The sequence below is a fragment of the Stenella coeruleoalba genome, assembly GCF_951394435.1.
Source record: "Stenella coeruleoalba genome assembly, chromosome: 1".
NCBI classification, from domain to species: Eukaryota; Metazoa; Chordata; class Mammalia; order Artiodactyla; family Delphinidae; genus Stenella; species Stenella coeruleoalba.
Genome location: NC_137169.1, coordinates 34,727,062 through 34,750,307, shown reverse-complemented (window position 1 = coordinate 34,750,307; position 23,246 = coordinate 34,727,062). Strand labels below are relative to the sequence as shown.

General features: G+C 48.2%; 1 protein-coding gene and 1 pseudogene across 8 annotated transcripts in view; both read left to right on the top strand.

The window, feature by feature from the left end:
- The window catches only part of SLC2A1 (solute carrier family 2 member 1), a 78,904-nt gene that overhangs the window by 20,374 nt on the left and 35,284 nt on the right, over positions 1–23,246 (top strand). For 2 of the 7 annotated variants that reach the window (XR_013827876.1, XR_013827877.1), the window contains exons 3-12: positions 2,617–2,777; positions 2,931–3,171; positions 3,827–3,989; positions 4,076–4,263; positions 4,523–4,627; positions 5,059–5,160; positions 6,362–6,565; positions 6,922–10,215; positions 11,740–11,829; positions 19,540–19,620. Coding sequence is in view for 1 of the 7 variants with exons in the window: in XM_079918866.1 (XP_079774992.1) it covers positions 2,617–2,777; positions 2,931–3,171; positions 3,827–3,989; positions 4,076–4,263; positions 4,523–4,627; positions 5,059–5,160; positions 6,362–6,565; positions 6,922–7,122 (1,365 nt within the window). In the remaining 6 variants the exon portion in view is untranslated. Of the gene's footprint in view, positions 1–2,616; positions 2,778–2,930; positions 3,172–3,826; positions 3,990–4,075; positions 4,264–4,522; positions 4,628–5,058; positions 5,161–6,361; positions 6,566–6,921; positions 10,416–11,739; positions 11,830–19,539; positions 19,621–22,537; positions 22,664–23,246 lie in introns of those variants that run through there. The other 5 variants (XR_013827878.1, XR_013827874.1, XR_013827873.1 and 2 more) reach the window with 5 other exon arrangements.
- Positions 13,056–13,366, top strand: LOC307193023 (protein BEX3-like; annotated as a pseudogene). Its single transcript has one exon. The product of its transcript is annotated as a protein BEX3-like (transcript).

Here is a 23,246-nt window from a genome sequence, read left to right as displayed (position 1 = left end):
GCACCAGATCAAGAGGCAGGAACCCAGCGGGCAGCCTCGGCTTGGCCACGAAGTGCTGCTGGGCGGTGAAGAGGATGAGCCTGGGGCCAAGGTGGGCGGTGCTGGCTGCTCACCGCGCCTCAACCCCATAAAGTGGTCTAAGCAGCAAGGGGCTCAGGAGCCATAAAGGAGCTAGCCATGGCCAGGGTTTGGCCCCTCTGACTTGTTACCACATGCAGGAGACTTAACTGGGGAGGCTCTGGTAACACCTCACTTAACACATGGTTCCTCAACATCTCCAGCCAGATCCCAAGGAGAGGGTTAAAGACCTCAGCCTCACACCCTTAAACCCATTTAGGTAGTAAGCACTTACTGCCTAAATACTACACGTATTGGCTCTGCGTACAATTCAGGCAAGTTCCATTAGCCGACTTGACAAATTTTAAAACGAGATGTGGAGAGCTCTGTGAGACAAGCATCTGAAACACAGGGGGCAGGGGGTGAGCCTGAGAACTACAGCATGCAAAAATTAAGTGTCATCTGGGGCAAACACCTCTCCTTGCCCCTGCAGAGAGCCCCAAGGACATCAGTGCCCTGGAGCCCTGCTTGTAGGTCTGGTTGCTCTGGGCGGCAGAGTGTGAGGGACAGGAGGGAGAAAGCTTTCCAGCCAGATGATGGGCCCTCCAAGGGGTGAGGGCCATCTATCTGGACAGTTCCCTTATCCAGGACAGCTTGCTCTCTGCAGAGCCTGATAAGTGGAGCATTACTGTTCCCAACCAGTCCTCCTCTGGGGTTGGTTTTGTCCCTTGAAGAACACAAGCACTCTGTGTTTGTTTTGTTGAAATCTGCCTTCTCTGCCCCTGGCAGAAGCAAGGGCTGCTAGGAGGGAAGCCTAAGGCCCTTTCATTGCTCCTCCATCCACTTGCTAGGCCCCCCTGCACCAGCTCTGGGACAGGCCCTGGGGTGAATCCACTGGGGTCCCTGCCCTCAGGGAGGACAGACTCTTGGGACCCTCTGAGCTGGGTCTCAAAAGGTTTCAGCGTGGTAAGGCAGGTGGGCCCTCCAGGAGGAGTAACCGTGGAACTGGGGGAAAGGGTGCATAGGGCAAAAGTAGAGATGCTGGGAGGTGGGACTGATACCTGGCAGGAGCCTTGACTTTGAATTATGGGACGCAGGCTCTGTTAGCCTTTGTCAGTGGCCTGCACTGCCCCTGGGTCAGTACCGGAACGTGGTGGGGTCCCTCAGCTCAGTGGTGGTACCAAGCACCGTGTGAGCACTGCCAAGGGTGTTTCATTAACTTCCCGCAACACTATGGAAGTGGATATTGCTAATGTCATTCAAGATAAAATCATTTGCCTTCGGTCACACTGGAGATGAGTGGTAGAGCTGGGTCTGAACTTGGTTGCGTCCGGGTTCCTCACCCCTGAGCTGTCCAGCTTCCCTGGGACAGACAAGTAGATAACTCAGTGGGCACTCCTGGGACTGTGGGGCTTGGTTCCCCATTTGGCGGTTGCGGCTACCCACAGCCTCCTCTTCTGCTGGACCCCTGGAGCTTGGGAGGGTTATGGAGGGCCAAGAGCAGTGCCAGTGGAGATCGTACTGTATGAGAGGCTGCATATTGCCCGGTGCACACAAACTTGCAGTGGGGAGGGGTGCCAGATGGGTTGGGCTCGCGCGGAGTTGAGTTTGAGCTGCAAGTGGGGAGGGGAAGAGGGGCATGCAGGTTTGTGACTGGCGGAAGTCGGGAATGTTCAGATTATGTGAGCGCGAGCTCGTGTGTGTGATGGCGTGTGTACACAGGAGGCTGTTTCTGGGTACGGTGGGCCTGTGGCTGCGCGTGTTGCTGGGTGGGTCTGGCTTGTCCCGAGGCACTGGGCATGTATCTGCATCACCTGAGAGGAGGGGTGAGTGTGAGCAAGCAGAACCAGTGCTGCCCGCCTGCCACATTCCTGGGCCTGGGCCAGCCAGGCCCTCCCTTTGGTGGGGGCAGGGCTAGCAGGAGGCCTGTTCTAGGACAGGTGTCTCCAGTTCCTGGAACTGCTTCCTTGTCTGTAGCTTTCCCTGTACCGCCCAACTGGGCACCTGAGAGAGGGGACGAGGCCATGGGTCCTTCAGAGGGGAACTCCCAGGCCAGCCGGGGGTGGGTCTCACAAGCATTTGTGTGCAGGTTGCTCACACCAGGCCTGAGTGCAAAGTCAGCCTGCCCTTCCCTTCCTCGAGGGGCCTCTGTCCAGCTGTATTTCCTCCCCAGCAAGGGGGATTGGGGAGGGGCATGCGGGAAGAAGCACTCTCTCTCTGAGCCTCTCTCTGCTATGCCTGAACTTCCACCACTGTTCACTTGCCATCATCCCCAGAAAGTCCTGTTGAGCGCCTGAAACCACGGGGCACTGGAAACCACCCCTGGGGGAGGTGTGAGAGCCGGCGCCACTCTCCCTCGGTGGTGTGGGTGGCTGAGGCCCACAAAAGGGGTGGCACCCGGCGTAAGAAAGCAGCGAGTTTGGGGTTGGGCCTGGTGCTGGGCCCCTGGGCCGCCTCTAGCATCCCGTGATAAAATGGTCCTCTTTGAGGTGGGGGAGTGCAAGGGAGAAGGATGACTGGGTCCTGGCCTCGCCCACCAGGCTGCTTCTGCTCCTGCAGGTGATTGAGGAGTTCTACAACCAGACATGGATCCACCGCTATGGGGAGCGCATCTTGCCCACCACACTGACCACGCTCTGGTCCCTCTCTGTGGCCATCTTCTCCGTGGGGGGCATGATTGGCTCCTTCTCTGTGGGCCTTTTCGTTAACCGTTTTGGCCGGTGAGCAGAAGGGGTCCTGGCCCTGCCCAGGGAGTGGGAGGTGGGGGGCCTTCCCTGGCTGTCCTAGGGTCTACCTATGACCCAGCCCCTGGGGCCTCCGGGGGGTCCAGGGACCTGCCTGACCTGTGACCTCCTCCCCGTCCTGCCCCCCAGGCGGAATTCAATGCTGATGATGAACCTGCTGACCTTTGTGTCCGCTGTGCTCATGGGCTTCTCAAAACTGGCCAAGTCCTTTGAGATGCTGATCCTCGGCCGCTTCGTCATTGGTGTATACTGCGGCCTGACCACTGGCTTTGTGCCCATGTACGTGGGGGAGGTGTCCCCCACGGACCTTCGCGGGGCCCTGGGTACCCTGCACCAGCTGGGCATCGTCGTCGGCATCCTCATCGCCCAGGTAAGCCCCCACCCGTGGCTCCAGTGCCTCAGGTGTGTGTCCTGATTCAACTCCTCACCTGGCCTTCCACAGCCCTGCAAAGGGCAGCCTCGTAGACACATCCTAGGCGCAGGTCCCGAGAACACCGCTCACCATTCTCCCGGGGCCCCCCCGGTGGGAGAGCAAGTCCAGATGCCTGGACCCTTCTCATCCCAGCCCACTCAGCCTCGCGTCCTTTCTTCTCACTGTGGGGATCCAACCACAGGGCAGCCCACTGGTTCCTCAACATGCCGACCCTCTCACACCTCCACGCCTTGATGCTTGTATATATATATGCACTCCCCTCTCTCGAGGCTCTCCCTGCCCCATCCCTAAATCCTCCTGTGGCAAAGTAGCAGCCCCCATCCCCCTGCCAGACATGTCTGTAGCCCTGCCATCTTATCCCCCACTAATGCCGTGATGTAGGTCCTACTTCCCCCTTGTCACAGATGAGGAAACCGAGGTTCAGAGAAGTTAAGCCTCACGTTAGTGGCAGAACTAGACTGAGAACGAGAGCCCTCTCTCGAAAGCAGCAGCTGCCACAAAGCAGGCGAAGAAGGCCCCTGGGTGGATCGGGGCCGCGAGTGGGCCCAGGGCAAGGTGCTCACAGCTGCTGCTCTGGCCCTGCCGCCCCCAGGTGTTTGGCCTGGACTCCATCATGGGCAACCAGGACCTGTGGCCCCTGCTGCTGAGCGTCATCTTCATCCCAGCCCTGCTGCAGTGCATTCTGCTGCCCTTCTGCCCTGAGAGCCCCCGCTTCCTGCTCATCAACCGCAACGAGGAGAACCGGGCCAAGAGCGGTACGGCGGGCCCTGCCCCTCCCCGCCCCCGGCCCCGGCCTCCTCCCTGCTCTGAGCCACCCCCGCCTTCCCTCCGGCCCCCCCAGTGCTGAAGAAGCTGCGCGGGACCTCGGATGTGACCCGCGACCTGCAGGAGATGAAGGAGGAGAGCCGGCAGATGATGCGGGAGAAGAAGGTCACCATCCTGGAGCTGTTCCGCTCGACCGCCTACCGTCAGCCCATCCTCATTGCCGTGGTGCTGCAGCTGTCCCAGCAGCTGTCTGGCATCAATGCTGTGAGTGCCCTCACCCACCCTTTCCTGTGGCCCCAGCCAAACCCTGCAGTCAAGTGTGTGCTGTGGACAGGTCCCACACTTAAAACAACAGACGAGCCCCTGCCAGAGGAGCAGCTGTCCTTTAGAACCAGAACCCATGAGGGCACTGGTGCAGTGTCCCCTTCATTCTTTACTGACCGTGTGTCCTGACCCCACTGGGACAGAGGCCGGGGAAGAGCCACCGCACCTGGCTGAGCTCCGCGAATTCTGTGTCCCGTAGGTTTTCTATTACTCCACAAGCATCTTCGAGAAGGCGGGGGTGCAGCAGCCTGTGTATGCCACCATCGGCTCCGGCATCGTCAACACAGCCTTCACTGTCGTGTCGGTGAGTCTTTTGCATCGTTGCCCACAGCCAGTCGGCAGCTGGGGTCCAGTTTGGGGCCTCAGGGCCTCATGACCAAACAGCAGCCTTTACTGTGAGCCAGGCACGCATCACGGGCTCCCTAAGTGCTCTCTCATTTCATCTTGGACAATTCATCAAGTTCATTACTCTATCAAACAGCTGATGACACTGGCGCTCAGAGAAGTGCAATGGCTGGCCCAAGGCCACAGCCAGAATGCTCAGCTGTCTGGCTCTCGGGGGCCAGCTCGCATTCCCTCAGATCCTGTGTAGTCCCCGAGCTGAGCCCCAGGGAGGAGGCATCCATCTCTGCAGTGCCACGTGGCTTTCCCAGCACTGGGGGCCACCCTCCCGGAGGAAGGGGTATGTTCAGAGGGGCACCAGGCAGGCTGCACTGACATCCTCTCTGCCCACAGCTGTTTGTGGTGGAACGAGCTGGCCGGCGGACGCTGCACCTCATAGGCCTGGCCGGTATGGCAGGCTGTGCGGTGCTCATGACCATCGCGCTGGCGCTGCTGGTGAGTTGCCTTGCTCGGGGGGCCAGGCGGCAGGTGGGGGGAGCTCACGTGGGCATCAGACCCCAAAGTGCCTGTCTCAGCCCCAGGCTGGCGAGCAGCACTGGAGGCCAGGTGTTGGCAGGGGGGGCTGCCCTCGCCCTGGTTCTGCACCCCTCACAATCCCGGGCGTGGGCCTGACCTTCTGCCTCTTAAGGCTGGCTCCTTCCATCCCGCTCCCATCCTGTCTTCAAATGGCTCCTCGCTGCTTGGTGCTTTCTCACCACCGCACCTCCAGCCCCAGACTTCAAGTTCTCTCTCCCCAGGAGCTACTCTGCCTGATACTAAATTTTTCAAAGTCTTCTCTGCATCTTCAATTCATCTTCAGAACAGCCCTAGAAAGTAATGCCCTCCTCACCACAGAGGCGTGGAAACATCCCTCATCTCACTCAGTCCTCACGACGCACAGGTGTAGTTCAGTCAATATTCCCATTTCTCAGGTGAGGAAGCCTCCCCCAGTGAGGTTAGTAAGGTAGCAGATAAAGGACGAAGCCAGGAGTCAACCTCAGGTCTGCTGGCCCCAAGCCCGTGACTGTAATCTCTGTGATGATCCTGTCCCAGGCACTTCACACACAACGCTTGATTGTCCAACACCTGGGCAAGGAAAGCACCAGTGCACTCATTTTACAGCCGAACCAAGGCTTAGAGTGCGGTGATGGCCGAGAGGCCTGGCAATACCGTAGGCAATGAGCAGCTGATCTGGGATCTGGAACGAAGCCCATAGAACTTTTCTACTGCAGCTTCCTCGAGAATGATTATACGTAAAACCACATGCCTGCTCTGTGCCAGTCCCGAGTAGGGCACCTTATAAGCCTTCTGACACCCACCCCCAGGAATGTTCTTCCACATCCTCCTACTGTAAGCAGACTGCTCCACAGCCAGAGCCAGGGGACCCCAGGGACCTCTTCTTAGCGCCTTCCACACGCAACTACATGACCATTCTGGGAGGGCAGACCACACAGGACTTAAACTGTTTTGTTCAGATGAGGAATCCGAGACCCGGCACAGGGTACCTAAGTCACACGGCAAATCCAGGATCAACCCTGGCCTCCTGCTTTCCAGCCTAGAGCTCTTAGGCCTGCCCTGGGCTGCCTTTGCAGTTTGTTTCTTCTGAGGATCCAGCACAGCCCAATCTAACTTTCCTCCCGTCTCTCGTCCTCAACAGGAGCGGCTGCCCTGGATGTCCTACCTGAGCATCGTGGCCATCTTTGGCTTCGTGGCCTTCTTCGAAGTGGGCCCCGGCCCCATCCCATGGTTCATTGTGGCTGAACTCTTCAGCCAGGGCCCTCGTCCAGCTGCCATTGCTGTCGCTGGCTTCTCCAACTGGACCTCAAATTTCATTGTGGGCATGTGCTTCCAGTATGTGGAGGTGAGAACTCCCAGAGTGCCCACACTCAGCATTTCTCTCCTGCATGCAGGACCCCATAGTACTGTGCAAAATGCTGTCCCTACCGTTCTTACGGGAATCATGCTGGGGCTTAGAAGCCCAAGTCACACAGGGTTCTTTCCTTATCTTTGAATTTTCTGTTTTGCTCTGCTGTGGGAAACTGCTCCTATCACATGCCAGCTGCCGCAGAGTCTAATACTAACATCCCAATGCTCCTGGGTTGTCGGTGGGTGTTCCCTTTTTCAGATCAAAGGCCCAGAGGTAAAGTGACTTAGCCAAGGTCCTACGGCCCGATGTAGGGTCAGGTCTCCAACCGAGTGTTTCTGTGTATCTTTCAGCAACTGTGTGGTCCCTATGTCTTCATCATCTTCACCGTGCTCCTGGTTCTGTTCTTCATCTTCACCTACTTCAAAGTTCCCGAGACGAAAGGCAGGACCTTCGATGAGATTGCTTCCGGCTTCCGGCAGGGGGGAGCGAGCCAAAGTGACAAGACACCCGAGGAGCTGTTCCACCCCCTGGGAGCTGATTCACAAGTGTGAGGTGCCCCACACCACCAGCCCGGTCTGCTCCCAGCAGCCCAAGGATCTCTCGGAGCACAGGCAGCTGGATGAGACTTTCAAACTGACAAGATCTCAGCAGAGCTGGGCCTGGGGCTCTTTCCTTCAGCCAGTAGTGATGTCCAGAAGAATATTCAGGACTTTTAATGGCTCCAGGATTTTAACAAGACTGTTGCTCAGATCTATTCAGACAAGCAACAGGTTTTATAATTTTTTTATTACTGATTTTGTTATTATTTTTTTATCAGCCAGAGTCTCCTTTATCCACATCCCTGGCTTCACCCTGAATGGCTCAGTGCCTGAGGGTGGGGACCAAGCCCTGCCTAGACACTTGCCTTCTTTGCCAAGCTAATCTGTAGGGCCGGACCTATGACCCAAGGACACACTAATCGAACTACGAACCATGAGTCTTCTACCCTAAGAGGTGGCTCTGGCCACTCCTTCTGTGGGCCTGGGTCTCCCCACCTAGGGATCAGGCTCCAGGATCAGGCTCCATTAGGATTCGCCCATTCCTGTCTCTTCCTACCCAACCACTCAAATTAATCTTCCCTTGCCTGAGACCAGTTGGGAGCACTGGAGTACAGGGAGGAGAGGGGAAGGGCCAGACTGGGCTGCCAGGTGCTAGTCTCCTTTGCACTGAGGGCCAGACGGTCACCAAGAGAGGAGGGCCATGGGAAACTGAGAACTCACTATTCAAGAAGACGTGAACACTCCTGCCCTGCTGTGTATAGTTGGAAGATATTTATATATATTTTTTGGTTGTCAATATTAAATACAGACACTAAGTTATAGTATATCTGGACAAACCAACTTGTAAATACACCACCTTACTCTGTAACTTACCTAAGCAGATATAAATGGCTGGTTTTTAGAAACATCGTTCTGAAATGCATATGGGTTGAGGGTAGACAGATTTGGATGGGAATGGGAAAGAAGCAACTATTAGAGCGGCTTCAGACTTTTTGACTCCAAGATTCAGTCACTTCCAAGCACCTTTGATCAACACGCTCTACTGCTTAAAAATCTGTTTGATCTCTATTACCTAGAGAAAAATCTAAAAATCTTGGCATTCGAGGCATTCCCATTTTCCTTCATGTAGGATAGCTGGTATTCAAAAAAATGACAGCTATGTGCTGACCTTGATGCTCAGGCATCAAGATAATACGCGTTATCTTGAATGTGAGGTAGGTACTATCTCTGTACAGTTGACAGGCTCAAAGAGGTTAACGTGCCTGAAGTCTCACAGCAAATACGCTAAAACCCCTGCTTTTAACAATTATACTGCAGGAATTGCCTAGTGGTCCAGTGGTTAGGATTCGGCGCTTTCACTGTGGTGGCCCAGGTTCAGTCCCTGGTCAGGGAACTAAGATCCCGCAAGCCGCGTGGCCAAAAAAAAAAAAAATTATACTGCACACCCCCCACCCTATACCCCACTCCTCACCCCAAACCCCCAGCCCCTCCAAAGCAAAATGAACCATGTTCACTGCATGGGCAGAGTGAGCTGTCAAGCTGCCTTCTCCCATCTATTTAATTCAGAATGCCCCCTCTGATCCAGCTTATAGGCTACTGCACACCCTCTAAAGACTTCTAACCGCCTTCTCCCAATCCCTGAATTTCAAGAGCACTTCATTTGTTCCTTTCTTGTGGCACTGTATCTTTTATCACATGTCTTTTATCACCACCTTTATCACAAGTTCCTATTTCCCCCACTAGTCTCAATTTCATGGAAAGAAGTCAATTTGGTTCATCTGGGTCTTCAGTACTAAATACAGTGCTTGGCACAGAGCAGGCACTCAGAAAACAGTTGAAATAAAAGCACCAAGGATATTTGTCCCTAGAGGCTCGGCTGACAAAATCGGGGGGTGGGGTGGATATGCCTGTCGAAGTCTTCATAACTGCACACAGGTTAAACTATAAAATCTGCTTGCCATGAAGCGGGGTTGTACGGAGAGGGTGAGAAGGGAAAACGGGTACATCGTAATTGGCAGTGCCTGTGTGTATTATCATTCGGTACAGAGAATCTGAGGAGTTAGCCATCCCCATCTCACAAATCAGGAGTGAGGCTCGGAGAAGGGTTGTGCCTTGCCTGAGCCTGGGGGCAGGGTGGTTAACCGATGAAGGGCTGGGACCAGGTGCGATGGAGGAGGCCTTATCACATGGCCCCAGCAGGCTTCTGTTGAAAGGAGTTAGCTCTTGCTTCGCAGGGGCCCCGGGAGGGGTAATGCAAAGAGGAGTCAGGGGCCCAGGATGCCAGGTGCGCACTCAGCGCTCTTAAAATCCTATGGTGGCACCCCTGCTGCTGTTCCCACCGGATGGAAGGAAACGGACTAGGGGTGGGGTTGGGGCGGAAGGGGCACGCTAGAGGCCTGAGCTTAAGGATGCAAAGCAGTGGCGCCCGAGGAGGCCCCAAAGCGGGGCGGCGCCCGGTAGCATCCCGGCCCCACCCCAGCCCAGGGCTCCACACCCTGGTCTGAAAATGCCCGAGAACCCACTCCCGGGTTCCCGCCCCTCACAGGGCTTACACCAACGTGCCGGGGGCCACCATTTCCCAAACTGCTAGGTGCACGCAGGCGCCGGAAGACCCGGCCCACCCCCGCCTGGGCCCACAATGCTCCGGGAAGCACAGCTTCCGGTCCCTTGACGCCTTTTCTCTAGGGACTGCAGTCCATCGCGGGTGTAGAAGATTTGGGGCCGGGGAGATCTTCCATCTCTCCCAGACCGTAACAGCGGTGCTCTAGGGCCCCCTCAGCGGTCGCGCACCCACCTGGGTAGCCTCCTTTGCCGACTGGCGGGAGAGGCGGGGCTACGCTGTTTCTCCACCAATCAGAACCGCAGTTTGGGGCTGGTGAGGGGCGGGCCCCAGGCTCCCACCAATCACAGCCTGTCTGCCCTGGGCGGTGGTCCAGGAGCCTCTGAGGGACGCTAAGCATGTCTGTCTTCTGGGAAGTGAGTTTGCTCCAGGAGCTGGCGACCGTGGCTGGGTTAGCGCTTTCATCCTGGAGAATGTAGCTCACCTGGGACACCTTATCGCGCATAAGGTGACGCCTACGGTTTGTGACGAAAAGGGGTAAACAGGTAACGGGGCTGCTCCCAGACTCCCTTCTTTTCCAGTGCTTAGCTCACTGACAGTTTTGTGAGATCCTTTGCATATTTTGGGCTCACAAGTCTCCTCTCTCTGGAAACCTACATCAGGTTCCCCCGCTGGACCCCATACTGTCCTGTATTTCCTCCATCAAAGCCCTCACCACACTGTACAGTTGACTGTTATTCCACCAGTGGGGAGGCAACTGCTAAGTCATTCCTTTGTCGCCGGTTCCCACCACAGACTGAGTGAATTTAGACCTAAAGAAGTTCCACGATCTGAGCTCTTCCACTGCAGTTTTAGGGAGAAAATCCAACAATTCAGAAAGTGTTCTTAATAATGGGGACAGAATATTCATTCTCTTCTGTGAAAACTACATTTTTTTTTTGAAAACTACATTTTAATGCCCTCTTTCTCATTCTATGATTTTTATTTCTTAAGTCACCTACAAATCTGACCCCTTCTGTCCACTTCAATTGCTGACCCTAGTTCAGACCACTCATCATCTCTCTGGGGATCACTGCAGCACCTCCTCACTGTTCTCTCTGCTTCCTGTCTCTTTCCCCTCATTCTCCACACTGCAATCTTGGTGATCTTTCTAAAAGGCAAGTCTAGTCATGTTTCTCTTCTACTTAAACATGGGTTTCCTGGGTCCCCATTTCCCTCAGGATAATGTCCAGCTTTCTTAGCCTGGAAATTCAAGGCCATTTGCAATCAGTTTCTACCTCTCAGATGCAGCCTCCCCTCTCACCCCTGCCCCCCATCCCACTGCAACCATCCTCCAGGCATTGATCACCCTGTCCTCTGACCTCCACATACTCCTTCCCCTGTGGGTCTTTGGGGTTCCCTCCACACAGGCTGTTCTCCCAACTACTCTTGTGTTCCACCAGGTGACCATACCCCATCACAGCCCAAAGAGCTGGCTGAGGAAGCTCCTACTTGGAGGCTGGCTCACCTGTTTCTTGGGACATTGCTGCCAACTAGTGGCTGTTGTGTGAATGTTTAGGTCAGGGCTGGTTTTAACCTCAACCTTTCATGGGTTCAGAGAGAACTGACTGCTTTGCCGATAACTCTTCACTGGGACTATTACAATAAATCCATTTGGTAATTTCATCCCCAGCACCCCAGAATGACTTCCTAAAGCAGTGTCTGAGCACATTACTCTACAGCTTAATGCTCCCCACCGTCTCATGGTAAAGTCCAAATTCCATAACCAAGCAGTCAAGATCTTTCACATTTGGGTCCTTGGAGACCTTATCTCCCAAAATGCTCCATTAACACTCTAAGATCCAGCTAAGCTGATGTACTCAGTGTTCCCTGGACAGCTCCTCACCTAACTATCTAATCTTAAAACTTTTTGTTCAATCTCCTTCTTTCTCCAGGTCTGCCTTTGGTCTCTCCATAAGGCTGTTTGATCTCAAAAAAGACCAAATTAACACTTTCGCTATGAAGCATTTGTTCATTCCTTCAACTGTTACTTAACTGAACACACACTCTTTGCCAAACTTTCTCCTCAGCTGTGTGGTGTCTTGAAAAGAACATGGTTTCTAGAGTCAGACAGAGTTGACTTCAGATCGAGGCTCTGCTACTTAGCTGAATAACCATGGGTAAGTCACTTCACCTTTCTGATCTTCAATTTCCTCATCTGTTGTGATATTAAGATGAAATAAGATAATGTGTGTGTGATGCATGTGTCAGTTAGAGTTACTCCATATTCCCCCTTTCACCCCCTTCATAAAGTCTGGTACTCACCCCCCAGGTTTCTGTGAATTCCCAGGGATCTCTTCCCTTCTCAAGGTCATCTCTGGCTCTGATGGTCGGCATCTCCTAAACCACCTGGTGCAGGGTTCCCAGTGCAAGCTCTTTCCTGTCATGGAACCCATATCTTTTCATTAGTTTCACTTCATTCATTTATTGAGCACCTGCTGGGTGCCAGGCATTGTTCTAGGGCTGGGGATACAGCAGCAAACAAAACAAAGATTTGCCTTCATGGAGCTTACATTCTGGTGGGGAAAACCCAGCAATCAACAATCAACAAACGTATAATAAAGTATCAGATGATGATTTGTGTTATGGGGAAGAAGAGGCAAACCAAAGAATAGAAGATGATGGATGTGAGGGTGAAGTGGGTGGCTTGATTTTAGATGAGATAATTTGAAGGTCTCCCTGGGGGTGTGATATCTGAACAAATGTGAATGAAGTAAGGGAGCAAATCATATGCATAATCTGGGGGAAAGGCTTTTCTAAGCCAAGAGAACAGCAAGTCCAAAGGTACAAAGGCAGGACCATGTCTGGTGTGTTGAAGGACAAGCAAGGAGGCCAGGATGGCTGGACCAGGGCGACAGGGAGATGAGGGCAGAGAGGTGGCAGGATGCTAGATCGTGTAGGGCCTCATATATCACATGAGGACTTTGGGTTTTGTTTTGGGTTTTTTTTTTAATGTAAGAAGAAACTTCCCAGTTTTGGTATTTTGTTTGTGTTCATTATAATATGCAGTTATGCTTAGCAGGTTAGTTATCATAGAGTTAGTGAGCAAATCCACCCTCCTGTGACAGACTTTACAACTTGGAGGGGACCTATATTGCAACACATATAGTTTTCTGTAATGAAAATATATTGTAAGGGGAAAACAACCCATGGAAAATAATTATGAAAACAAACCTCTGACTCTTACAGAAATTTCACTGCCTTTCCCAGTAACGAGTCTTGGAAATTTCTACTGCTCTGCAAGATAGAAATAAGTATAAAGTATAAGTACTAAGTTTCACGGTGGCGCACTTGTGGCGGGAATCGGGAGGAGCAGGAGACAGCAAGGAAGGCCCAGGGAAACGAAGAAATGGAGCAGCCTGTGCAAAAAGGAAAGGAAAACCGCCTTTTGGGAGGGGGCGAAGGCCACCAGCCGGCAGGAAATAATAGACGGGGACAGGCTCGCCAACTTGCCCCTAATTTCTGATGAGCCATACCCAATAGGCAGGTCAAAGATGGGATGGGTGGAGATGGAGATTACATGGAAATGTTCATGAAGAGATGAGCGAAATCAGGAGAAAACTTAGGGAGTTGCAGTTGAGGAATTGTCTACATATCTTTATGGGGGAGCTCTCTAATCACCATGACCATCATGATGAATTCTGCCTTATGCATTGACTCCTGCCATTTTCCATGAGATTAGTACTGTGATTCCCACTGTTGTTCTCTTTTTTCTTGCATTTTCCTGATACACCTTTTCTGATCCATTTGCTGTGAACCTTACGTAATTTCCATGTCAGGTGGGTTCTGTGTTACCAGCTTCTAATTGGAGATTGCCTTGGCACCCAATCTGAGTTTCTGTCAACAAACTCAGATTGAGAGGTTCACCCATTTGCATGGAAAATGTGAAGTTAATAAAGCAATTAAAAAGCAAAAAAAAAAAAAAACCCCAAAAAACAAGAATAAGTATAAATTTAACCTAAACTTTATAAAACCTGGGAAGTAGATATTCTCTGTCCTCCCTCCTTTCTTTCTAAGCAGAGGGTACAAGATCTATTGGTGTTTTGAACTTTCAAAAGCACTTGTGTCAACAGGCTTCAATCAGAGTTTCTCAGAAAGTACCATTGATACTTGTGGCCTAGAGTTTAAAATCTGATTTTAAACGAGGAAACTCAAAGTACTGGGGGCCTATAATTTATTTCCTTAAACCCTACTGCAGACTGTGGTGTAATTATGGCGTGTCTTAGTTCCCCCACCTCCACCCCAGCCTGTTGACCCCCCACCTTGACGTCTGGTTCCCAGTGGTAAACCCTCAAAGAAGCTGAGGGTAGAGGTTAGAAGTGTGGGCTCTGGGGTCATATTGCCCAGGCAAGAATACCCATCACTTTTTGTTTGTTTGTTTTAAAATGAATTTATTAAAGAATAGTCTTAGGAAGGCAACAGTGTTTGATGTGTCATTAAAAAGAAAGTTCTGTTTCTTCATGATGTATAATAAATGTAATGTAAGAGGGTACAGAGTTATAAGCTTCTTTCTACTGGAATTCTCTGATAGTACGGCACAGTGTAGTCATTTCTGCAATGCTAGAATAAATTTTTTAAAAAGTCTCCTATGCTTCTCTTCGAAAAGAGATGAACAATAACAGGATGGCATTAAAAAGCCAGTTTTTTTCTATTCATTCTGTAGTATTGGAGCCAGAATTTTTACCATCGCAGGCTACACTTTTTAAAATTATTTATTTATTTATTTGGCTGCGCCGGGTCTTAGTTGCAGCACATGGGATCTTCATTGCTGCGTGCAGGATCTTTGTTGTGGCATGCAGGATCCTTAGTTGCAGCCTGCGGGATCTATTTTGGTTGCCGCGTGAGGAAACTTTAGTTGCGGCATGCGCAACTCTTAGTTGCGACATGTGGGATCTAGTTCCCTGACCAGGGATCGAACCCGGACCCCCTGCATTGGGAGCACAGAGTCTTAGCCACTTGTCCACCAGAGAGGTCCCACTCACAGGCTACAATTTTCACTTTATCAAGTTCTGTCACCTCTCTGAATTCAACATCATTCAATACAAAAGTCCATACATTATCGCAGAATCTGTAGGTATTTAGAGAGCCCTTCAATCCTGCAGATGATGTTTCAGACGTTTGAAATCTCAGTAACTCTTTAGGGAAGGTAGCCAAACATACACAGGCCTGGAATTGACTCTGTTCCTGACCTTCTGTACCAACACTGAATATATAGCCTTATCAAACTGAAGTAAAACTTGAAGGGCAAGTTGGGGGGTAATCTGTTGAGATTGTATGAGCTCATCGAGGCTCTCCTGAAGACTGTTTCCCAAAGTGGTATTTCTGTGCAACTGATGTGCCATGGCTTAGGAGGGAGAAATTCTTTTTGTTATTCAGGCTTACACTGATGTCCTGTGGAAGAGGCGCTTCCTTGGCTCTCGGAGAGAGCCAAGAGAAGCTGCTCGGCCAGGAGCCCAGCAGGACTACCCTCCCCCCACCTCTCCCATCACCTTCTATTGTCTTTTTACAGAGGTGGGAGTGGAGGCTGACAGAGGACACAGTTAATAACACCTACCCCACAGAACTGTGAGGATTAGGCAAGACCAAGTTGGTATACTCTTAATGTGGTGCTTGATTGTAGAAATGGTAAAAATTAGGAGCTATTTTTATTTTCTGATAACGTTATTTCTCCATCCCTGTCATTTTCTTTGCGCTCTGCTTACTATTGGCCAAGATTATAGCTAGCTAATCTTCCTAACTAAATGCCTACTGAGAAAAAGCCAGGGTGAGTGAGGCTTCTCCCTATCTCTGCTTGGAGGTTACATATATTTATGGCCACAGTGATCCCTGGTAGCCAAGTTTCTATCTTTAATACCAGTAATGGCTAGTATTTAGATAGCGAGTGCTATTTGTCAAGCACTGTCCTAAATCTGTGACATGTATGAATACATTGGATCCTTACAAACATCCTAGGAGGTGGACACTATTATTATTATACCCATTGTATAGATGAGGCAGCTGCACTTGGGCCACCAACACAAACCACACTCTGTAAGTGGCCTCTTATTTCCATTCACACCTATGGGGGGACATGGCCTCTTTTGCAATCAAACCAAGAGAGAAAAACAGTCTTATCTCCCGTTACTCTGCCTGATGAAAAGGCAGTTATTATTTCCACTTATTGCTGAACAAATCAAGACACAAAGAAGTCAAGCAGTTCTTTTCTTGTCATATCATCATCCCTAGGGGCAATGCTATACGCTGTCTGCCAAGCACAGCTGCTTAAGCACATGAAGTGCAATGGGTAAAGACATGATTTTGAAATAGAAAGCACAGCATTTTAATCTAAGTAATGCTGCATATTGACTCTGACCTCTCTTAGACTCAGTTTCTTTATCTATGAAATGATGATAATAAGTGAATCTACATCACAGGTTTGTGAGTATTGAATGAGGAAAGACTTACAGTACGTGGCTCATAGCAAGTGCTCATTCAATGGTTACTATAATCATTTTGTTTGTTTATTTGTTTTTAATTCTTTTTTTTTTTTTGCGGTACGCGGGCCTCTCACTGTTGTGGCCTCTCCTGTTGCGGAGCACAGGCTCCGGACGCACAGGCTCAGCGGCCATGGCTCACGGGCCCAGCCGCTCCGCGGCATGTGGGATCCTCCCAGACCGGGGCACGAACCCGTGTCCCCTGCATCAGCAGGCAGACTCTCAACCACTGCGCCACCAGGGAAGCCCTTTAATTCTTTTTTTAATTGAAGTGTTGTTGTGTTTTATTATTATTGTATTATTATACAGCCAACCTATGCTGGCTCTCTTAAAAACCAATTGGAACAAAAGCAACTTGGTCAAAATCTGTACATTTGTTTGTTCTTTTATTTTGGGGCAATAGGTGCTGGAGCTTGGGCCAAGCTTTAGCCTTTCATTTTATACTTTCAAAAATCATGTCTAACTCTTTGAGACATATTTTCAGAGGCAGGCCCTATTAGGGGTATTTTATATCAGGACATTTATGGAAAAAGGTATATTGTTCTCTGAGTAAACTGAAATAACTCCTCAACCAAGTTGACTTCCTCCACACTCTTCTCATTTCATCCTTCACACTCAGGTCTAGGATTATGGCTCCTCCCTGCTGGATGGCCTTGATGACTGCACACTGCAGAAAGAATACCTAGCCTGCCATTTAAAACTCTGTACTCTCTGGCCTGCTTTTTCTTACACCCTTACCTCTGCTAATACCCCTAGTAATCTGTAACCTTTTTTGATATAAAGTCTATTTTGTCTTTTTGCTCTCTTTTGCTTACTATTTCCATGGAATATCTTTTTCCATCCTTTCACTTTCAATCTACTGTATTTGTGTCTTTGGATCTAAAGTGAGTCTTTTCAGAGGAATGGATAAAGAAGATGTGATACATATGTATAACGGAATATTACTCAGTCATTAAAAAGAATGAAATAATGCCATTTGCAACAACATGGATGGACCTAGAGATTGTCATACTGAGTGAAGTAAGTCAAACAGAGAAAGAGAAATATTGTGTGACATCCCTTATATGCAGAATCTAAAAAGAAATGATACAAATGAACTTACTTACAAAATAGAAACAGACTCACAGACATAGAAAACAAACTTATGGTTACCAAAGGGGAAAGTGGGGGGAGGGATAGTTAGGGAGTCTGGGATGAACATGTACACACTGCTATATTTAAAATGGATAACCAACAAGGACCTTACTGTATAGTACAGGGAACTCTGCTCAATGTTATGTGGCAGCCTGGATGGGAGGGGAGTTTGCGGGAGAATGGATACATGTATATGTATACTCCAATATAAAATAAAAAGTTAAAAAAAATAAAAAATAAATAAAATAAAGTGAGTCTTTTGTAGGCAGCATATAGTTGGATTATGTGTTTTCTATCCATTCTGCCAGTCTCTGTCTTTTGATTAGAGAACTTAATCCATTTACATTTAAAGTAATTCCTGATAAGGAAGGACTTACTTCTGTCATTTTGCTACTTGTTTTCTATATGCTCCACAGCTTTTTGTTCCTCATTTTCTGTGTTACTGTCTTCTTTTGTGTTTAGTTGATTTATTTGTAGCAAAACATTTGCATTCCTTTCTCATTTTCTTTTGTTTATATTCTGTAGTTCTTTTCTTTGTGATTATCATGGGAACTACATTGAACATCCTTAACTTATAACATTCTAATTTTAATTTATAACAACTTAACTTCAATAAGATGCAAAAACTCTGCTCCTTTCCATCTCCATCCCCACCCCTTTTGGTTGTTGATGCCACAGAATTACATCTTTATACACTGTGTGCCCCAAAACATAAACTAATAATTCTTTTAAATTCATTAGTCTCTTAAATTATGTCAAAAATGAAATTTGGAGTTTCAAACCAGTTACAAGACTACTAGCTTTTAGACTAATTAGATTTTTTTCTTTAAATGTATTAGTCTCTTAAATCATGTTGAAAGCAAAATATGCAGTTACAAACCATTGTTACAATAATACTAGCTTTTGTAACTGCCCATGTATTTACTTCCGTTGAGATTTCTATTTCTCTATATGGCTCCAAGTTACTGTTTAATGTCCTTGTATTTCACATTGCAGGACTCCCTTGAGCATTTCTTGCAGATCAAGTATAGATATTGATTTCTTCAGCTTTTGTTTATTGGGGAATGTCTTAATTTCTCCCTCACTTTTGAAGGCCAGTTTTGCCAGATATAGGATTCTGGTTCACAGTTTTTTCCCTTGAACACTTTGAATATGTTGGCCCACTGCCTTCTGGCCTCCAAAGTTTCTCATGAGAAATCTGCCAAAAATCTTATTGAGGCTCACTTTTGTGTGATGATTTGCTTCTTTCCCGCTGCTTTTATATCTCAGTATGAGTCTCTGAGTTCATCTTACCTGGAGTTCATTGAGCTTGTTAGATGTTTATATTCATATTTTTCATCAAATTTGGGAAGTTTTCAAACATTGTTTTCTTCAAATTTTCTCTCTGTCCCTTTCTCTCTCTCGTCATGCTGGGTCTCCTGCAATGCATACAATCAGTCTGCTTGATGTTGTCCCACAGTTCCCTTAAGCTCTGTTCACCCTTTTTTTTTTTTTTTTTGGCGGTACGCGGGCCTCTCACTGCTGTGGCCTCTCCCGTTGCAGAGCACAGGCTCCGGATGTGCAGGCTCAGTGGCCATGGCTCACAGGCCCAGCCGCTCCGCGGCATGTGGGATCTTCCCGGACCAGGGCATGAACCCGTGTCCCCTGCATCGGCAGGCAGACTCTCAACCACTGTGCCACCAGGGAAGCCCTCTGTTCACTTTTCTTTAATCTTTTTTCTTTCTGTTCCTCAGACTTAACAATTTCTATTGTCCTATCTTCAAGTTCACTGATTCTTTCTTCTGCCTGCTCAAATGTGACTTTGAATCTCTCTAGTGAATTTTTCATTTCAGTTATTATAACTTCTGGCTCCAGAATTTCTTTTTGGCTTCTTATTAGGTTTTCTATCTCTTTATTGATATTTCCATTTTGCTCATAGATTACTTTCTTGACTTTCTCTACATCTCCCTTTAGTTCTTTAAGCATCTTTAACACAAGTGTTTTAAGTCTTTTCTAGTAGATTCGCCATCAGGCTTTTTTCAGAGACAGTTTTTGTTGGTTTTTAAAATTATTTTATTTTTTGAATGGGCCATGATATCTTGTTTCTTTGTATGCCTTGTGATTTTTTATTGTTGTTGAAAACTGGGCATTTGAATCTAATAATGTGGTAACTTTGGAAATCATATTCTCTCCCATCCCCAGGACTTGATGGATTTGTTTGTTTGTTTTGTTTTATTGTTGTAGGCTATCTCTGCACCACAGATCAGCCTGAGATGTAAACTTAAGGTCTCCTCAGGTCTTTTCTGGACCTGCATCTTTCCCTGGGTATGTACAGTCACATTCTAATTTTCCCCATATATGCAGTTGTTTTTGAATCTCCTAGTCTTTAATATCTGGGCTCCAAAAGGAGAAAAAAAAAAATGAAGGGCAGGAAAAGGGTGCTGGTCCTTTAAATCACCTGGAAGTCACTTGAACCAGAGGGGGAGTGGCTTGTGACAGTGGGGGAAGATACAACAACAATAGCTGCCCTTCTCTTTGCACCTCTGTGATCAGAAGCGGCAATCAAATGCCATTTACAGCAATATGGATAGACCTAGAGGCTGTCGTACTGAGTAAAGTAAGTCAGACAGAGAAAGACAAGTATCTTATGATATTGCTTATATGTGGAATCTAAAAAAATGGTACAAATAAACTTATTTACAAAACGGAAATAGAGTCACAGACATAGAAAATAAGTGTATGGCTACCAGGGGGAAAAGGGGAGAAGGGATAAACTGGGAGATTGGGATTGACATATACACAGTATTTTTTAAAGATTTTTAAAATATTTATTTATTTATTATTATTTATTTCTGGCTGCATTGGGTCTTCGTTGCTGTGCACTGACTTTCTCTAGTTGCGGCAAGTGGAGGCTACTCTTTGTCGTGGTGTGCAGCCTTCTCATTGCAGTGGTTCTCTTATTGCAGAGCACGGGCTCTAGGTGCGTGGGCTTCACTAGTTGTGGCACGCGGGCTCAGTAGTTGTGGCTCACAGGCTCTAGAGCACAGGCTTAGTAGTTGCTCTGCAGCATGTGGGATCTTCCCGGACCGGGCATGAACCCGCGTCCCCTGCATCGGCAGGCGGACTCCCAACCACTGCGCCACCAGGGAAGCCCCTTATGTGAGTTTTGATAGTTTATATCTTTCAGGGAATTGGCCCATTTCATCTAGATTATTAAATTTGTGGGCATAGAGTTGCTCATATTCCTTTATTATCCTTTTAATGGTCATGGGATCAGATGCCCCCTTTTTCACTTCTGATATTAGAAATTTGTGTCCTCTTTTTTCTCAGTTAGCCTAGCTAGAGGCTTATCAACTTTATTCATCTTTTCAAAGAACCAGCTTTCGGTTTTGATCATTTTCTCTATTGATATCCTGTTTTCAACTTCATTGATTTCTGCTCTAATTTTTATTATTTCTTTTCTTCTGCTTACTTTTGATTTAGTTTTCTCTTCTTTTTCTAAACTTCCAAAGGTAGAGCTTAGATTATTGAGTTTAGAGTTTCCCTCCTTTCTAATATATGTTATTCAGTGCCATCAAAGCACTTCTTTTGCTACATCCCACAAATTTTGATAAGTTGTGTTTTTCATTTAGTTCAAAACATTTAAAAATTTCTCTTGATATCTCTTCTTTGGCCTGTGTGTTGTTTAGAAGTTTTGTGTTATTTAAAGTTTATTTAATACTTTAAATTCCATATATTTTGGGATTATCTAGCCATTTTTCTGTTGCTGATTTCTAGTTTAATTCCACTGTGGTCTGAGAGCACTCACTCTATGATTTCTATTCTACTCCTGAGTGCTCCAAGCCGTGCCAGCTTGGGAGAAGGGCTATTGTGAGTGAAATGAAATGGTTCCTCTTATCTGTTTCAGTGTAGCTGTTCTTGGCTTTTAGTTTGCCTGGGTACTGTGAGTTTCTTCACTGGTTTCTGGAATTCTCATAAAGGCTTTTTGGACTGTCTATTATTGTTACGTCAATGTCTCTGTTGGGGAAGAGAGTCTGAGCTTCTTATTTTACCATCTTGCTGTCATCACTCCTCTTAGTCAGATTAATTTTTGTAAAGAGTACACCTGGAAGCTGAGGATCTTTACATTGATTCCCTGTAAGCTAAATATGCTCACATACCTCTTGGAAAGTTTTTGTGAACCCCCAGGGGTATGCATACCCAGTTTGAAGACAACTTTTCTAGAGGGTCTAGATTAGTATTCCTCTGGCTTCCCTTGGGGTTGTGTTTTCTAACTCTGCTCCTGTTGTGCTGACAGGGTACCAGCTCCCTATTCAGGTTCTCTTCCATCCCCTACCTGGGGCATCTGGGTCAAGGGAACTGTCTGGCAGGCCTTGAGTGATGAGTGATGGGCAGCCGTCCTGGGCCCATATGTAACAGCAGCAGGGTTACCATTTGACCAGGAGGGCAGGCTATTCCCTGTTCACCCTTAAGAAGTTCTCCATGTTTACCTCAGACCCACATACACTGAGAAATGAGTATCATGGTGGGCTGCCTTCTATCACTAGCCTCTCCCTCCAGGAAGGTAGGAGGGGAAAGGAATGAGCTGTTCTCTCATAGAGCCTGAATGGCTCCTTCTCTAGCTCTACTCCTGTTTTCCCCCACTTCCTATGCAAGCCTTGGCTTCTGAATGACCACAGTCAGGTTTTCAGAATGGGTGCAGTTTGATAAAGATGTCCTTCCTCTGAACAGCCAAAGCAAAAAGTGTGATCAACTCTATTTCACAAAGTCTCAAGCTCAGGCACCCTGCACACCCCCGCTCTGGAACTAAGCAGTACCCTTTCCATGTCTGTAGACATGCTGTCTCTGGGACAATGCTCCATTCCTTTGGGTGTCTGGAAGCATGGTCTCTGCTTTGTCTCAATTTGCCCCATATGTCTGTGGTTTTGTGGGTATCTTGTGGCTAGGTTCTTCACACTCTGAAGTGGTGGTTTTAACCCTGAGCCAGGACCTGGGCCTACTCTGGGAGCCTTTTGACCTGCCTACTGCCCAGGCCCCAGGCCTTGGGTATAAGTAACTTGACGGGGGTGCTCAATAAATGGAAACTAAAAACCTTAAACCCAATCAACATTACACTTGATAACCCCAACCCTCTCCAGGACTCAACCCATTACCAAGGGCTATATGGTGGCCCATTCTAACATGGATCTGGGCCGAAACCAAATCACAGTAACCAACACCTTCCATCTGTCTCTTCCTCTAGGCTGGTTGCTCCTTGAAGGCCACTGGAACACTGTCCCCAACAGGAATCAGCCTAACACAAAGAAGTTATCAATAAGTGTCTGGTGAATTTGACTTACCTTCCTTATACTACATAGCTACCACCCACAATACCATAAAAACACTTTCCCATCTTCCTTATTTCTCTTCTGAGGTAACAAACCCAGGCTCCTGTAATCTGGGTTTCATTCATTTACATAAATGCCTGAACAGCTTTTATTTTGGTCACTGATGAAAGGAAAGACAGATATCCCTGCTCTCAAAATGCAATAATGGGCAGAATAAAGGATACACAGTTAAGTTATAGTGTTGTATCGTGATTCCTGGCCAAAAGGAAGAGACTATGTCAGCAGTACATGTGAATGATATAGTGAGGTACTTAAGTAAGAGAGAAGTTTGCCCACTGTAATGGACATCTGTTTTTTCTGACTGTCATCCAATCCCCCTTCTCCAGGACTGCTCCCTCCCTACTCTCAGCCCACGTGTTTGTGGTGGATTTGACGCCACCTCCAACTCTAGGGGTCAACCTGAGACGCCAGGCATGGCCATTTAAAACATCACATTTTCTCGGTCACAGTAATTAGTTCCAGAATAGACCCATGAGCTAATCAGAGTCAGTGAGATGCAATGATTTCTTTGTGGGAACACTGGGAGAGAGGCAGCCACATTTTCCAGCTGTCCTTGAGCCCAGA